This window comes from Zootoca vivipara, chromosome Z1, assembly GCF_965207765.1.
Source record: "Zootoca vivipara chromosome Z1, rZooViv2.hap1.1, whole genome shotgun sequence".
Taxonomy (NCBI): Eukaryota; Metazoa; Chordata; class Lepidosauria; order Squamata; family Lacertidae; genus Zootoca; species Zootoca vivipara.
The window spans coordinates 75,545,239-75,562,354 of record NC_142583.1 but is presented as its reverse complement, the minus strand read 5'-3'; the positions used below and the strand labels follow the sequence as shown (position 1 = coordinate 75,562,354).

Below are 17,116 nucleotides of genomic sequence, written 5' to 3'. Positions count from 1 at the left end.
AATGCCTTGCAGTAATCTAATTTAGAGATGACTAGAGCATAGACATGGGACCCAGGTGGCGCTGTGGTTAAACCACTGAGCCTAGGGCTTGCCAATCAGAAGGTCGGCGGTTCGAATCCCTGTGACAGGGTGAGCTCCCGTTGCTCGGTCCCAGCTCCTGCCAACCTAGCAGTTCGAAAGCACGTCAAAGTGCAAGTAGATAAATAGGTACCGCTACAGCGGGAAGGTAAACGGCGTTTCCATGTGCTGCTCTGGTTCGCCAGAAGTGGCTTTGTCATGCTAGCCACATGACCTGGAAGCTATATGCCAGCTCCCTCGGCCAATAATGCGAGATGAGCGCGCAACCCCAGAGTCGGTCACGACTGGACCTAATGGTCAGGGGTCCCTTTACCTTTACCTTAGAGCATAGACAATGGAGGTTAGGCTGTCCCTGTCCAGATAAGGATGCAGCTGGGTTACCAACCAAAGCTGATGGAAGGTTTTCCCAGTTTCCACGCCACTCAGGTCACCTGAGCCTCAAGAAGTACAGTACCCACAAGCCACGTACCTGCTCCTTCAGAGTCCTCTGAAATCAGTATCAGGCAGCTGGGCAGGGCTGCTGTTTCCCCACTAGAGGGCGCTTGCCCCCGTTGGTTCCAGCACCAGCTGGTCCAGCGCATTTAGGATGGGATGCCTAGAAACTCGGCCTCTTTGTCGTGCCCGGAACCCACATGCAGCCGCCTAGGTGAGCGGAGCGTCTGTGCCTCATGTCAAGGTCTCCTTGAGCATTTTGATCAGGGGGACTATAGCATGTTTCCAGACAGTACTGAATTACTCTGGGGCTTTCATCCCTCAATCAGTTTAAAAGCTGTCATAACTCCTTTTTTTTAATTTTAAACACCGACAGTCTGGTTTCTGGGGGTGGGGAGTGGGTTTGTGGGGGAAGAAGAAAACGGGGGGATATGCTCTAGGGCAGGTATCCCCAAACTTCGGCCCTCCAGATGTTTTGGACTACAATTCCCATCTTCCCCGACCACTGGTCCTGTTAGCTAGGGATCATGGGAGTTGTAGGCCAAAACATCTGGAGGGCCGCAGTTTGGGGATGCCTGCTCTAGGGGAATGTGCTACATACCAGAAAAAAATCAAGTAGGGTTCTCCAAAAATTTGCCTAATCCTCTTTAAAAGTCATCCAAGTGGGTGGCCATCACTGCATCCTGAGGCAGGGAGTTCCAGTGCTTCATCCGGCATTCTCTCCTGGCCCAGAGCTAGTCGAAGGCCCTGGACAGAGGAGACGCCCCCTGTGGGGTCCCGACCACCCCTCAATCTTTGGAGAGGGCTCCTTCCTTCGACTGTAAGATGCGCCTCTTTTCCTCTTCAAGAAGGTTTCCCGGCGGAAAGGAGACTGCCCTGGCCCAGCTATTGGTCTCTGCTATAGGATCGCCCTGCGCGCCCGCCTGCCTCCTCTTGCTGTTGCTGCTGGCTCGAGACCCTTTCTCGGCTCCCGGGAGCTCCCCGTGCCCCCTTAAGTAGGGAGGGACCTTCCAGGCAGGCTTCTCTCCCCCCCCCCGCCCGCCCCGCGTGAGTCCGTCCCGCCGCGGACCTGCGCCCGCCCCGTCCGAAGCGAAGCCCCCGACGCCAGGCGAGAGCTCTTCGGTGGCGGCGCGCCTGCGCCTCTCCCTCTGCCCGGGGGCTGCTCCCTGCGCCGGCCCCGCCGCCCCGAGCCAAGCGAGAGCAGGCCGGCCGGGGGCGGGGTGAAGGAGAGGCCGGCCGGGGGCGGCCCGTTAGTCGCCTGGCCTTGAACAGCGGGGCAGCGCGGCTCGGAGGCGGCGGGGACGCAGCGGAGGCGGCGCAGCTCAGCCGAGGTCAGCGGGGACCCCGGGCGGAGGAACGAAGACGGCTCTTGCGGGGAGCGCACCGGAGGCACGCGCGCTCCGTCGGGAAGAGATGGAGCTGGGCGAGCGGGAGGGGGACTTTGAAGACCCCCCCCCGCCGCCGCCTCCGAAGCAGGCGCCCATGGGAGAGGCCGCCCCCGATTCCGGCTGGCGGGACCAGCCCTGCCCAGCTCGGGCGTCTTCCTAGCGGGGGAGGCGGGGGAGCTCCGGGGTCGACGGCTGCGTGGGACCCTGCGGCATCCAAAGGCAGCTGCGAGGCGGGACAGGGGATGGGGCAGGAAGGGGGCCTCCAGGCGCGTCCCCGCACGGCACCTGGAGGCCAGGACTCCTCGGCTGGGTCGTGGGACCGCGGGGGCCGACGGGCGGGCAGCGGTTCCTCGGAACAGTAGACGGCCTCTGCCCGTGGAGGCTCCATCTCGCTCTTCCGGCTCGCAACCACTTTCTTCTTTTAAAAGTCCCGGCTCGGCAAATGCGGCCGCCGGCTACCTTCTCCGCCCGAAAGGCTCTTTGTCCGGCCCAGGAGGGGCCAAAGCCGCCTCCGCCTTCCTTCTCCGGGCCCTCCGCGCGCGTCTCAGGTTGCCCACCGGCAATCCCCGTTTTTGCTAAAGTTAAACGCCCCTCGACAGTTCCGCAGGGTGACGCGATCCCCAAGTGGCGCCCACCTGGGCCAGCGGAAGGGGCTCCCGCGGACGAGAGGCTTATGCGGCGGAGGAGCAGCGCCAGTTCATCAGGAGAAGCGGGGTGGGGCGCCTCTGGTCCTGGGTAAGGGCACAGGATGGCCGCGGGGATTTGCTCTGTGCTCCTGGGTGGAGGAATAGCCTCGCTGGGGCAGGAGGACTAGGCTGAACTTGCAGGCCCTCGACTGCAGGCCTGCCTGCCTGCCTGGGCCCTGGGGGTTCTCCCCCCTCAACCTCCCTCTCTTCCCCTCCAGGTCCAGGCAGCCAGGATGAAGGGTCTTGCCCTTGGGCTGCTGTGTGGTGTCTGGCTGTGGGTGAGCGGCACCCAGCAGAGCACCCCAGCGGCACCCACAGCGCAGAGCACCCCAGCTGGCCCCAAGCTGCAATTCCGGCTGGCTGGCTACCCCCGCAAGCACAACGAGGGGCGCATTGAGGTCTTCTATAGCCAGGAGTGGGGCACCATTTGTGATGACGACTTCACTCTGGCCAATGCCCACGTTCTCTGCCGCCACTTGGGCTTTGTGGCTGCCACCGGCTGGACTCACAGCGCCAAGTATGGCAAAGGCATCGGTGAGCATCAAGGGCTGGGGCAAGGGGTGGCTGGGATGGGAAAGGGCTGGGAGCTGGGGGCGGGGGCAACCCCTGTGCTGTTTCGTTCTTGAGAAGAGGAGACACTCATACGTTTCTGAGCACAGTTCAAAGTGTTGGTGCTGACCTTTAAAGCCCTAAATGGCCTTGGTCCAGTATACCTGAAGGAGCGTCTCCACCCCCATCGTTCTGCCCGGACACTGAGATCCAGCACCGAGGGCCTTCTCGGTAGTGGCACCCACCCTGTGGAATGCCCTCCCACCAGAGGTCAAAGAGAATAACAATTACCAGACCTTTAGAAGGCATCTTAAGGCAGCCCTGTTTAGGGAAGTTTTTAATGTTTGATGGATTTCTGTATTTTAATATTTTGTTGGAAGCCGCCCAGAGTGGCCTGGGGAACCCGGCCAGATGGGCGGGGTATAAATAATATATTATTATTATTATTATTATTATTATTATTATTATTATTATTAGCTGCAGCCTTTATCTGATCCAGGCTGCACATTTTAATTTATTAAATTTCATCTGAAGATCCCAGGATGCTTCACAATATAAAAATCACAAAATGCGTAATATAGTAACAAACACACCATGCAGTTTAAAAGGCCATAGATTGTTTAAATACATAATATTATGTAATTGTTTATTGCACTTAAATAAGGAGCTTACAGTGGACCACGTGCTTCTCCCACTCCTCATTTAATCTGCACAACAACCTTGTGAGGTGGGTATGGCTGAAAGGCACAGACCGGCCCATGGTCACCCAGTGAGCTTTATGGCCAAATGGAGATTTGAACCCTGGTCTCTCCTGGTTTGACACTCATAAAACCACACTGGCTCCTCACTTTCCACAGCTTTCTAGGCCACAATCTTGCAGAACCAGTGAAGGAAAACGAAAAGATTGTGCATTCGGAACAGTCTCTGGCTAGAGATGCTCTCAGGTTAGGCTGAGTGCTCTCTCCTTTCCTTCTTTCTTTCCTCCCTTCCTCTCCCATTCTTTCTTTCTCTTTCTCCCGCTACATCACCCACCTGGCTCCTCCTGGCTATGGCTTTGCAGGGCGCATCTGGCTGGACAACGTGAACTGTGGTGGCAGCGAGAAGAGCATCACGGACTGCCGGTCGAGGGGCTGGGGCAACAGCGACTGCTCCCACGAGGAAGATGCCGGTGTCATTTGCAAAGACGAGCGCATCCCTGGCTTTGTGGACTCCAATGTGATTGAGGTGGGTGGGTGGGAGGACATTTGCTTGGGGACAGGGGCAGGAGGCTGGCAGGGCAGCTGTGCCTGTGGGAGCAGAGACAGTGGGAGCTCGGGGGACTCCCGTTCCTGCTGCAGACGACTGCTCCCTAACCATGTGGGTCCCAACAAGGCTGCATTAGTCAGAAGTGGAAGGCTTGAAAGAGCACAGGGTGTTCCCTGAAAGAGACTGGAGGAGGCCCAGGCGGGGCAGGGGTGGATGGGGGTGAAAGGAAGGAAGGAAGGAAGGAAGGAAGGAAGGAAGGAAGGAAGGAAGGAAGGAAGGAAGGAAGGAAGGAAGGAAGGAAGGAAGGAAGGAGGGCCCCCAGCTAGCCCTGCCGTAGTGCCTGGGCCTGTTGCTTGGGGCTCAGTCCCTCTTGAGGAAGGATTCAGCTACCCTGAACCTTCCAACCTCAGTTTCTTGGGGTGCCCAGGTGTGGGTGTTTATGCATCTATGTCCATCTGTACATACATCTATGGCAGGTGAGAAAGAGTAGGAAACAGCAAGCGAGAGCAAGGCATCTCTGGCCAGATGTTCCTCTTGCAGCTGCCTGGAGCAAATGTTCAGAGGAGGGTGATTTTCCAGGGGAAATGCCTCTGGCTCCAGCGCACGGACTTTTCCCGGCGCATTCCTATGTGGGGCTTTAACGTCACTGTTAGCACAGTCTGGGATCTAGCCCTGGGGGTGTAAGAGAGTCCCTGCAGAAGCAGGGAAGGAGGGAGCCTGGTCTGAGGTGTCCCTGGAGCTGGGCAGGGTGGTTTGGGGCCACATTCCTTCTGTTTTTCCATTGCCAGTTTAGCCATATTATTTTCTGGAGAAATTTGAGGCGGCTGAACTCCTCCCCACCCCACCCCCATTTTGAGCTTCCCTGCAAGCCTTTCCCAGCTGGCCATGCCCCAGTCAGGAAGTCCTCCTGGGAAACAGCAGACCCCTCACCCCCCACAGACCCCCCCTTTGCTCTTCCTTCCTCTGCTCCATTGGAGCTCCTGGCTTCCCTCCTCGCACCGCCCTGATGGCCTCCCGTCTCCAGCTGGCGGGGGTGGGGTGACGTCAGCCCTGGAACTGGGGCACCAGCTGGGCAGGAGGCCAGAGGCGTTTCACACCCCCAGCATTCCGTTCTGTGACTCATCACTCGAGGGGAAAGTGGGGGCCGCCTGGCGTCACTTGGCCACAGCAAAGCCATGTTGCTTTCTATTCAACAGCCCCCCCCCACCCCTGTGGTTGCATTTTTGGGTCCAGGGATTCTTTTCTCAACAGCAGGAGGTTCCACCCCAGCCCCAGCCGCCTCCTTCCTCCCAGCAAAAGAGTCTCTGCCCTCTTCCTCCTCCTCCCTGCTAGTTTTCTGTGTGTGCTTGGGGGGCGGTGTTAAAAGCTATTTTTCCAGCAGGCTCCCACCAGATAGGTCCCCCCTTCCAGACTCCAACTCCTCCTCCTTGCAACCCTCTCCCAACCCCCCTTGCTTTGCTTCTCTGCTCAGAGTTTGGGTGTTATCCTCTCTCTGGGAACTGAGAATGGCCTCCCTCCTGTCCCAGCGTCCTGCCTCTCTGGCTTGGAGACCCTCCTTCACCTGGGGCTTCCTTGGCAGCAGGACCTGCTGGGCTGCCACCTCACCTGTCTCTCTACTTCCTGCTCCTAATATTGCGCCTTGAAAATGATCACACATTTTATTCCCTGCATCTTATCCTGGCTGGAGGAGCTGCGGGGGGTGGGGTGGGGCTGAGCTTAGCTTTCAGAGAGGCTTTTTGCAGCCTCCTGGAGATAGTGGCTTGGCCACTTCCGCAGTCTTGTTATTAAACGGAGCAGTTCAAGCGGATCCTTCAGTTGCCTTATTCATGGAGTCATGGAATTGTGGTGTTGGAAGGGGCCCCGAGGGTCATCTAGCCCAACCCCCTGCAATGCAGGAATCACAGCTAAAGGATCCCGGACAGGTGGTCACCCACCCTCTCTTCAGAAGCCTCCCAGTGCAGGAAAGGACACCACCCTCTGAGGACTTACCCTCAGAATGTTCTTTCTGATGCTTAGTCAGAATCGCCTTTCTCTTAATTTGAATCCAAATTAAACTAAAATGATTAAATCTAAGACGCTGCCATCTCATTTTTACTTCTGCTGCTGTTTAGTTAACCATGAATTCATCAGCTGCTTCTCCTCCTGGTGCTTAGCTGGACAGTCAGGTGAGGCCCTTTTGAAAGAAGATTAGACAGATTGCATGGAGGAAGGACATTCTCCTTCCAAGAGGAGAAGCACCCTGTCTCTGATGGGGGGTCCACGGTGGGCCAGGGTTGCTGCCGCTGCTGCTGCTCTTAAGCCCCTCTTAAGCCCCTCTTGGGGGGTGCCACTGTTGGGCACTCGTAAACTCCTTGGTCTAATCCAGCTACCAGACTCCAGCAACAGGCCAGCCCAGATGGGCAAAGAGCTTGAGGTCTTGGCACTTCTTTATAGAGCAGCCTCTCTCTGTGTCACTATCAGGCCAAATAAAGCCTTAAGGGGTCAAAATTCCCATTTCCACTCCAGAAGTCTATTCCTCTTGGGTCGGTCTGTAGCCCCCCCCACCACCACCCCAAGGAGGGCTGGTCTTACTTTTCCTTTCTTCCCCAGTCTGGGCTGTAAAGGGGACGGACCAAGCAGGGAGTCTTAGCAACAAAAGATTGCAGAGTTGGAAGGGACCCCAAGGGTCATCCAGTCCAACCCCCTGCAATGCGGGAATCACAACGCAAGCATCCTTTCTTGGGGTGGAACCCAGTCCTCTGCCAGGTGCGGAGGGGAGCTCAAGCCATGCATTTGCTTGGCTTGGGTCTGCCTGGGGCTGACCCCTCCCTCCCTTCCTCCTCCAGACAGAGCAGAACCATGTGGAGGAGCTGCGCCTGCGCCCCGTGGTCTCCCACGCCAAGCGGCCACTGCCTGTGACAGAGGGAATTGTGGAGGTCCGCCACCGGGGCAGCTGGGCACAGATCTGCGATGAGAACTGGGGCAGCCGCAACAGCCGCGTCATCTGTGGGATGCTGGGCTTCCCTGCCGAGAAGAAGGTCAACCGCAATTTCTACAAGTGAGTGAGTGCATGGGGGGGGAGAACCGAGATGCCCCCCTCCCGTCAGACTCTTGGACCCAGTCTTGCCACGGACCTCCATGGGGGAGGGGGCAGGGGGGAATGGACTGGTCACGTGCTGGGAAATGGCTAGTTAACATTGTCTGTCGCTGGAGACAATGGAGGAGGGTGTCTTTGGGGATGAAACAATATATATATATAAATCCTTCCAGTAGCACCTCAGAGAACAACTGTCATTGGTATGAGCTTTCATGTGCATCCATGACTGGAGAGATCGATAGGGGAGAGACATGTTTTGTTGCAGCTGGGGCAGAGAAAGGCAGTCAGTTGCACTATGGCATTTCTTCTCTCTGCGCTCCTGCCAGTGGTCATTCCTCCTCTGGTCACTGCTATAGATGCATGACCTGTCTGTTGAGAAACCAGGAGAGGACCTTTGGGCTCTTCCCCACCCTCTGCACTTAAGCCATGTGTCAAGACTCCTTTAAGGCTCTGCCCACCTGAGTGTAAATTCCTGTCAAGGATTATGCCAAACTGGGAGGTGTCGCAAATGCCGCAGAAGTCAGAATCTGGATTCAAGATGACCTGTAACGCTTTGGGAAACTGGTCTAAAACTGGCAAAATGGATTTTAATAGGGGCAACTTTCAAGTTCTACACTTAGGCAGGGATAACCAGATTTGTATATAGAATGGGGGACACCTGACTTGGCAGCAGGTCATGTGAAAAGGATCTCAGGGTCTTATTAGATCACAAGTTTGACATGAGTCCACAGTGTGATGCAGCAGCAAAAAAGGCTAAAGCAATTCTAGGCTGCATCAACAGAAGTCTAGTGTCCTGATCAAGGGAAGTCAGAGTCCTGCTCTAGTCTGACTTGGTCAGCCTCCACCTGGAGTCCTGTGTCCAGTTCTGGGCACCAAAATTTATAGGTTTGGACTTGCTGTAAATGACATCACCATCCTGGAACTGAGCTATCCTACAGTTCACGTCTAGCAATGTCTATCTTGCCTTGCAAGGAGCCAAGGTATTTGGAGGAGGTTGCTGTCTTGCCTTGGACCTTCCTGTCTTGCCAGCTAAGCTGCTTTGAATTCAGACGGTTAGCAAAGAAACCTTAATGGAAGCCAGATTTGGGGACAGTGTCTGACTGGGAGGTGGGAAGCTGCTCAGCGCAAGCCCCTCCAGCTCTTGCAGCTAGAGAAAGGGAGGATTGGGGGCCAACTTGGCAAGATGTGGCCCTAGGGGCTCCCCCACCTCCCCCTGCCAGCCCCCTCGCCTATCTTCCTGAAGAGGCCCTGTTGAACTTTCCTCCCGCAGGCGGGCCAAGCGAGCTGCCAAGGGCCGGAGGAAGCCAGGCCCCCGGAAGAGGTAATGGAGCCAGGAGGCCCCCTGCTTCTGTGCAGCAGGTGGATCCTGGCCCCTCCTGGCCCCTCCTGGCCCCTGAGTCCTGCCCTACCCCCCACCTGACAGGGCCAGGCTGTCCTGCTCAGTCTTGATTCACTGGCTGTGGATCCAGAAGGGGAGGTGGTGAACCTCCTCCCCAAACCGAGCGCCCCTTTCCGCAATGCTTCCCCTGCGAGTTTGAGGGCAGGAGGTTCACCCGGTGACTCAGAGGCGCTGCTGGAGGGCTGAGCTCTCTGCTTTCTGTGTCCTCTGCCTCTCAGTGGGGCAGCACCTCTCTCTAGGGCGTCCCCCAGGTGCGGGTGACATTTCTTGTCTTGCCAGGGGCCTGAGTGTCCCATGGCCTTAGGCTGCCCTGGAGCTGAGCCATTTCTGCTGTGCAGACAGGGGTGGGGCGGCACTGAGGAACATGGGGAGTTTGGGGGGAGGCAGCATTTTTATTGATGGGACCTGAGGGTCATTTGACAGGCAGGCAGGCAGGAGAGAACCCCTCTTGCCTTTCGATGGATGGATGCTTGCCTGTCTCCATCACCCTGACTCTGCCTGAGGAGCTGGTGTGTCGATGGCACGGGAAGACGCCAGAATGTTTCTGAGGAAAGGAGCAGGCAGAGCGGGGGGAGAAGGAAAGTGGGGCAGCACCTGAGCCATGGGAATGGATGTCTGGCTGCGGAGGACTTTGGACAAAGGCGGCAGTGTGTGCTCTGTCTGGTCCAGGGATGTCTGAGCGGTGACTCACTGCTGGGCTGAGGGCACCTCTGTGTGCCTTCAGCTGGGAAGAAAGAGGTGTCTTTACAGGCAGGCAAGCAAAGGTGGGCTGCAGGGGGGAGCGCTGGGAGGGAGTTGAGCACCCAGGTCCCGCTGCAACACGGGCAGCGTGTAATGTAACCTGGGTCATCAGTTTCCTCCCTGAGTCCTCCCTAAAGGGGCAAATTCTGGGAGGCTCTTCAGCTCAGCCTTAGGGCAAAAGGAGGTATAGGAGGAAAGTTTATAAAGTCACACAGAAAGTGCTTCTTTTTTGTGGGGTGGGTCCTCTCTCTTTCATAATTCCAGGACTCAGGAAGTGATCCAATGTTGGGAGAGTTCCAGTGGGCAAAAAGGCAGCGCTTCATTGCAGAACATGGAATCTGCTGCCACAAGTCAGATGGGGGCCACTTTAGAAGAGAATTAGACAAATTCCTGGAGGCCAGAGGAAGTGGGTTTGCCCTGCCTCATTCACTGGCCCTGAGCTCTCTGTTATGACTCTCCAAAGGTCTCACCAGGTGGAAAAAAGATCTTTCCCGGCCTTTGGTGTGTGTGAGAGATTTTTTTTGGGGGGGGAGGGGGAGTATCCTGGGCTCTTCTGCATTCAAAGCACCATGTCCTCTGCTGCTGAGCTAGGATCCCTCTTGGCTAAATGGAGCCTCCTTTTTCAGAAGGAGTCTACCATCCTACATGTGCCAGCTGCTGGGGACAAAATGGCGATCAGCTTTGAGGTTTCTCACAGCACTTTGCATGGTGCTGTGTGGGGCACAGTGGGGTGGGCTAGAGGGAGGCTTTGAATGACCAGCGAGGGCGGGAGGGAGGGATTCTCCTGTTCTTCAGTGTCCCAAGGCAGAAATGACACATTGAGCCATAGAACTGCAGAGCTGAAAGAGACACCCCCCCCCCGCAGTGCATGGCTGCCGGTGTGGCGCTGCATGGCTTCTCTGCGCTGGGGCTGGGGCTGCTGGCATGAGTCCTGGGGGAATGGATGCCAGGCTTGCTTCTGACAAGCCTGGGCTGGCCTCTGCAGCCTGATCCATCCCGGAGCAGTGCAAATGAGCGGAAAGTTTGCAAGTATCCGGCCCCAGGGAGGGAGGGAGGGGGCATGGTGGGCTCCGTCACTCACCTTGTCTGTCTGTCTTCCAGGCCGGTCTCCAGGTCTCGCCCCAAACATAGACGCAGGGAGGACTTTAGGGGCACCAAGAGGTAATGGGGCCTTGTGAGTCCCTGGGAGTCTGAGGGCAGGACTGGCGCCCGGCTGCTGCCCTCGGAGGGAGCCAGAGGCTCTTTTGCAACCGTCATTCCAGGTCCAGGGGAGCCAGAGGCCCTGCTTGGTATGGGAGTGCAGGGGACAGTGAAAGGGGGGGGAGAGATGCTACGATGCACGCCTGCCCCACAGGTGCCCCACCTGTGTGCTCCTTCCAGCCCTGCCCTCTGACCCCCTCTCTTCCCTGCAGGCTTTCCATGGAGCGGCAGCGGCTGAACTACCGGCTGCACTCGGTGGCCTGCCTGGGGACGGAGGTGCACCTCTCCCTCTGCTCCTTCGAGTTCTACAAGGGCAACGCCACAGGCGTCTGCAGGGCAGGGATGCCGGCCGTGGTCAGCTGCGTCCCTGGGCCGCTGTTTGCCACAGGGAACGCCCAGAAGAAGAAGAGGCAGCGGCAGCAGACAGGGCAGGTGAGTGGGGAAGGAGGGAGCAGGGGGGGCTTGCCCTGCCTGGCGGCAAGAGAGAGCACCCTGCCAGCTATTTCACAGAATCATAGAATTGTGGAGTTGGAAGGGACACCCAAGGGTCATCTAGTCCAACCCCCTGGAACGAAGGACACAGCTGTTTATTATGGCCTAAACATCCCTCCTTTCCTCCAAATGGAGCACAAATTGGCACCTTCCCAGTTTATCCTGCAACAACCCTGCAAGGTAGGCCAGGCTGAGAGATGGCAGCTGGCTGAAGATCATCCCGTGAGCTCCATTGTGGTGGAGTCTCTCCCAGGTCCCAGCTCTCAAACCACTGTGCTGCACTACCTCTGAGGAACATGGAGAGGGGCAGCCTCAGGGCACCACCTTCTGGGCGTCTCAGCTGCCCTTTGCTCCCCACAGCAACGCGTCCGGCTGAAGGGTGGGGCCAAGCCCGGTGAGGGGCGGGTCGAGGTGCTGAAGAATGGCGAGTGGGGCACCGTCTGCGACGACCGGTGGAGCCTGGCTTCGGCCAGCGTCGTGTGCCGGGAGCTGGGCTTTGGGAGTGCCAAGGAGGCTCTGACGGGCGCACGCATGGGCCAAGGTGAGCCACTAGGGGGACGGGGCCTGGGCTGCTCCTTTGGGGGTGCCCCCCCTGCCCAACAGTCCCTCCACCCCCCACCCCGGTCTGGACTGCCACAGGTGCCAGAGAGGCCTGGCACACCATGTTCATGTTGGAATGCACTCCTGGGGGGGGGGAATGGCAGACCCCCAGTACCTCTGAGGGTCTTCCATGGACCTCTCCGGCTGGCATGTCCCTTCAGTCCAGAGCGCCGGTAATATGTGATCCTTTCCTCTGGAAAAGAGCACACAGGTCTTGTAGCATCTTGCAGTGAGAAGAAAGACTCACCTGCAGTTCTAAACTACTTTATTTGCAAGTTATAAATACATCTGTGTTCTCTGAACAACAGTTCAGAACTGTGACGCTGCAAAAGTGAAACTAACATTACAATAACACTTCTGCGGAAGAGATAAGACAGGCTTCCGTTCCCACACTCTCTCAGACAAGGAGAGCTTCATGGGGGGGGGGTCCCCAACTCTGCATGCGCCCCCCACCAGGCAGATATGTGCTCACTTTGGAAACAAATATACTTCTACAGAAAAGTCTAGCTTGGCAAATGAAATGTGGGTGGCGCCTTGGGATGGAGAAAGGGGGCACGGGGCAGTCTCTGACTTCCCACCACCGCCTTCCCCATAGACTGCCCCCCGCAAAGGGGCTCTCGGCTGGCCATTCCCAGAGGCCCAGCGTTTCCTCTCCTGCCACAGGGATGGGCCAGATCCACCTGAATGAGGTGCGCTGCCTAGGCACCGAGAAGTCCCTCTGGAGCTGCCCCCACAAGAACATCACGCAGGAGGACTGCAAGCATACCGAGGATGCGGCCGTCCGCTGCAACGTCCCGTACATGGGCCATGAAACCACGGTCAGCACTGGGGGCCCCAGGGAAGAGGGGCCTTGTCCTCTCTCCACCCCTAGGCTGCCTGCAGGCTTTCCCCAGCCCACAACTCCCCCTGTGCAGATTGGGCCTGCCACTCCCCAGTGCACCTGTGGCCAGGGCTGGGGAACCCTTGAGGCCACGATGATGTGCCCCCCACTCAGCCTGGGCTGAGGGCGGCTGCTGCCTGCCTGCCTTCCTGGCCTTGGCTGGTGGAAAGGGGCAGTGAGCCAGGATGGGGAGGGACAGCCGCCGGCTCATCGCTGGGCTTCCCCACAGATCCGCATCGCTGGGGGCCGAACCGCGTTTGAGGGGCGCGTGGAGGTGAAGCACGCCGGCCGCTGGGGCACCGTCTGCAGCACAGGCTGGAGCACCACGGAGGCCATGGTGGCCTGTCGCCAACTTGGCCTGGGCTACGCCATGCATGCCGTGACGGTAGGCGGGGGGCAGCTGTGGGGCTGGGAAGGAGGCAGTGGGGTGGGAGGGGTTTCCTGGGAGGGCAGCTGGCTGGAGAAGAGGCCCAGTGGAGAAGAAGGGGGACGTGGGGGCTACTAGCCAAGAGAACTGTGGACTTGGGAGGGACCCCATGGGCAATCTAGTCTGACCCCCCGCAATGCAGGTATGGCGGCTGAAGCAGCCCTGGCAGATGGCCACCCGCTCTGCTCCATCAAGGCAGGAGAGTCCATTGGATCTCGTGCTCTGGTCTCTGGTTGGGCACTGCAAGAACAGGATTTGGGATCCAGCACAACAGACTCCCTGAGAAGGTCTGAAGCAGAGGCTGGGTGGCCCTGTGTCCCAGAGGCTTTAGTTGCGACTCCTGCATTTCAGGGGGCTTGACTAGATGGCCCTTGGAGGTCCCTTCTGAGATCCTTCTGTTCGGTGCCCCAGGGGTGAAGGTGCCCCATTGCCCTGCCTCTTGTGCTCTGTCCCCAGGAAACGTGGTACTGGGATGCCAGCAACGTGACCGAGATGGTGGTGAGCGGGGTGAAGTGTGATGGGCACGAGTTGGCGCTGAGCCATTGCCAGCACCACAGCACCCTCAACTGCCCCAAGACGGGCACCCGATTCGCCGCTGGAGTCATCTGCTCAGAAAGTGAGGCGGGGGGAGGGGCTGCTGGGGGGCAGAGAGACCCCTGGGAGCAAAACCACCTGGAAGCCAGTTGGGGGTCTTTGGAGAGACATGCCCACCCACCTTCCCTGGGGGCTGGCTCTGAAGCCCTGGGTGTGGGGTCCTTGAAAGGCAGAGGGGCCAGCCCCACAGCAGAGGCTGGCTCTCGGCTAGCTGGCCCCCAGGGGCTCCTTGGGCTAGCCCCACAGCTGCTGGGCCCGGCCCCCTCCCCTTCTCTCTCCACAGCTGCCTCGGACTTGCTGCTGCATGCCCCCCTGGTCCAAGAGACGGCGTACATTGAGGACCGCCCTCTGCACATGCTCTACTGTGCTGCGGAGGAGAACTGCCTGTCCAGCAGCGCACGCAATGCCAACTGGCCCTATGGCCACCGCCGCCTCCTGCGCTTCTCCTCGCAGATCCACAACAACGGCCGGGCCGACTTTCGCCCCAAGGCAGGGCGCCACTCCTGGGTCTGGCACGAATGTCACGGGTGAGGGCCTTTCCCTCTTTTAGATCCCCTTTCGTCCCCAAGGAACTAAAGGTGGCGAATGCATGGTTCTCTCCCTGCCCTCTTTATTTAAATACCCCCAACACCCCTGCAAGGTAGGCTAGTTGCCCAGGGAGCTTCATGTCCGATGCTCTAACCACTACACCACGCTGCCATATCTCACCCCAGGCACTACCACAGCATGGACGTCTTCACCCACTATGACCTTCTGACTTCCAATGGCACCAAAGTCGCAGAGGGACACAAGGCCAGTTTCTGCCTGGAGGACACTGAATGCCACGAGGGTGGGTGAGGCTGCCAGGGTGCCTGTGGGGCCGTGGGGTGGGGGTGGGGGGGGAGAAGAGCATGAGGAGCCTGGGGGGGGGCTGAGTTTGCCTACAGCAGCTCCCCAGGGGTTTAGGGAGGAGTTTGCAGCCCCCTGGCAGGACTTGACACGCCTCCCCTTCTTTGGACAGATGTGAGCAAGCGCTATGAATGTGCCAACTTTGGGGAGCAGGGCATCACGGTGGGGTGCTGGGACCTCTATCGCCACGACATTGACTGCCAGTGGATAGACATCACTGACGTCAAGGCTGGCAACTACATCCTGCAGGTGAGACAAGAAGAGGGAGGGGAGGGGGCAGCAAACTCCTCAGGTGAACTGTAGGTTGTGTGAATGCAACTGTCAGGGGTGCTATAGTTGTGGTTCCTGCATTGCAGGGTTTGGACTATAAGACCCTAGGAGTCCCTTTGTAGGAGATGAATTGAGGATTAAATCTGTAGATTAGAGTTTAAAAGTTAAGTGGGCTGTGAAGCCTTTTTAGCAAAGTAAACACACTTGTCATTTTGCAACTTGCTGGCTTTTAGGAATGAGGCAGTTATACCTTTATTTGCGGTTTGCTAACCTTCCTTTCTCCACCTGCTGCAGAAAAGGTATCACACGTTTGCAGGCAGCAAATACAGGAAAGTAGAAGCGTAATGACACTTTTAAATTGCAGTAAAATAAAGGTTGGTAGTCTGGAGGGTGGGTTTTTGTCTGGAGCCCCCAGTCTGGAGCTTGAGAGCACGGTGGACAGGGAGAGTCTTGGAGGCGGAAGGAAGGACAAGGGATGTCTCCTTTGTTACAGAATTCCCTCCCAGAGGAGACACACACACACACAGGGGCTCCTTCAAACTCTCCACATCTATTAAGCCTGGTCTTATGAGAGGCAGAAAGCAATTTCCTCTCTCTACCCCCCTCTGCCTAGTTTGTCGTAAATAGGGCCTGATCCAGCCCTGTGGCTGCAACTCTATAGACCTGGCAATGAGACCCATAGGATGTAAAGGTAAAGGTAAAGGGACCCCTGACCATTAGGTCCAGTCGCAGACGACTCTGGGGTTGCAGCGCTCATCTCGCTCTATAGGCCAAGGGAGCCAGCGTTTGTCCACAGACAGCTTCCAGGTCCTGTGGCCAGCATGACTAAGCCGCTTCTGGCGAACCAGAGTAGCGCATGGAAACGCCGTTTACCTTCCCACCGGAGTGATACCTATTTATCTACTTGCACTTTGACGTGCTTTCGAACTGCTAGGTTGGCAGGAGCTGGGGCCGAGCAAGGGGAGCTCACCCCGTTGCGGGGATTTGAACTGCCAACCTTCTGATTGGCAAGCCCTAGGGTCTGTGGTTTAACCCACAGCGCCACCCGCGTCCCTTCCCCATAGGATGTACTTCTGAGCAAAAGGCTGTCCAAGACTGGGCACCAAATCAGGCCGTTGAAATCAGTGGGACAGGCATGGCGGGGGGCGCTGCACCTGTGGAGCTTCCACCTCCCTCCCCTCCTCACCCTCCAGCCCTTCCTCAGGGCTTTAACGCCCAGCTCTCAGGGCACTCCCCGCCCCCCCCCCCCCAGGCACAGGGCTCCCTTCAGCCTCCCTCCCTCCCTCCCTCCAGGTGGTGATTAACCCCCGATATGAAGTGGCAGAGAGCGACTTCACCAACAACGCCATGAAGTGCAACTGCAAGTATGACGGCCACCGCATCTGGGTGCACAGCTGCCATATAGGTACTTTCCCAGGGGTTTGGGGGGGGCGGGGAGCTTGCTGGGGGTCCCCTCCTCTTCCTCATCCCCTCCTCTGGTCCTTCTGATGCAGGTGATGCTCTCAGCGAGGAGGCAAACAGGCGCTTTGAACAGTACCCAGGACAGCTCAATAACCAGATTTTGTAGGCCAGACCACAAGCGCCACTGGCTGGCCTGGCCTGCCCCACAGGAGGGGGGCTGAACCCTGAAAGCCCATGACAGACAGCGGCTCACCTGGCGCGGCGCAGCCCTGGACGGGGCAGAGGCCAGTTGGCAATGGGCAGAAGAAAAGCAGGCTGCTGACCCCATGTGCCCCCCTCCATAGGGGAGCTGGGACTGAACTGCAGGACCAAACCCCCCAAATGGGAGCATCTGATGTGATGGGGAAATTGCAGGGGTGTGTGTGTGTGTGTCAGGAGGAAGCTGCTCCTTCTGCCCCCCCCTGCACAGCCACCCCCCCTTTTCTGGTGCTGCAGGCTCTGAGGCCAGGTCTTGTTTCCTATATAAAGTTCATGTCTTTTGTCCAACCTGCCTCCCTGCTGATGTGTGAGGAAGGGGCAGCTCAGCTCCAAGACAGGAAAAGCTCCAACCCCCCCCCCCATTGCATTTGCACCCCCTGGCAAGAGCCAGCTGCACCTGGGAGGGGGGCAGGTCTGGCAGACCCTCAGCATGGTGGAGGGATGGCTCCGGTAGCCCCCAAAGTGCCAGGATTACGCAAGATCACAAGAATCCGCAGAATCTGGCCAGTGGC

The 17,116-nt window shown here is 58.0% G+C and overlaps 1 protein-coding gene across 4 annotated transcripts; it reads left to right on the top strand.

The window, feature by feature from the left end:
- The first annotated feature begins 1,601 nt into the window (after positions 1 to 1,601).
- Positions 1,602 to 16,892, top strand: LOXL3 (lysyl oxidase like 3). Of its 4 annotated transcripts, XM_035134531.3 has the most exons (15): positions 1,705 to 1,841; positions 2,803 to 3,118; positions 4,194 to 4,357; positions 7,204 to 7,415; positions 10,696 to 10,755; positions 11,007 to 11,226; positions 11,647 to 11,827; positions 12,550 to 12,704; positions 12,996 to 13,151; positions 13,650 to 13,809; positions 14,071 to 14,314; positions 14,501 to 14,616; positions 14,788 to 14,924; positions 16,239 to 16,350; positions 16,439 to 16,892. In XM_035134531.3, exons 2-15 carry the CDS (start codon positions 2,818 to 2,820, stop codon positions 16,510 to 16,512), a joined length of 2,292 nt encoding a protein of 763 aa, XP_034990422.1. In that variant the 5' UTR covers positions 1,705 to 1,841; positions 2,803 to 2,817; the 3' UTR covers positions 16,513 to 16,892. The 4 variants fall into 4 exon arrangements, 3 of the variants coding, with proteins under 3 accessions (XP_034990423.1, XP_034990422.1, XP_088516913.1); XM_035134532.3 differs by lacking the exon at positions 10,696 to 10,755 and having other exon boundaries at positions 1,602 to 1,841; XR_015947838.1 differs by lacking the exon at positions 14,501 to 14,616.
- The last annotated feature ends 224 nt before the right edge of the window (positions 16,893 to 17,116 follow it).

What these genes read in the sequence shown, in the direction of transcription:
- LOXL3 (XM_035134531.3), top strand. Translation starts at nt 2,818, where the DNA reads ATGAAGGGTCTTGCCCTTGGGCTGCTGTGTGGTGTCTGGCTGTGGGTG. An exon ending in AGCGGCAGCAGACAGGGCAG is followed by an intron (nt 11,227 to 11,646) that starts GTGAGTGGGGAA and finishes TGCTCCCCACAG; the next exon opens with CAACGCGTCCGGCTGAAGGG. An exon ending in ACATGGGCCATGAAACCACG is followed by an intron (nt 12,705 to 12,995) that starts GTCAGCACTGGG and finishes GCTTCCCCACAG; the next exon opens with ATCCGCATCGCTGGGGGCCG.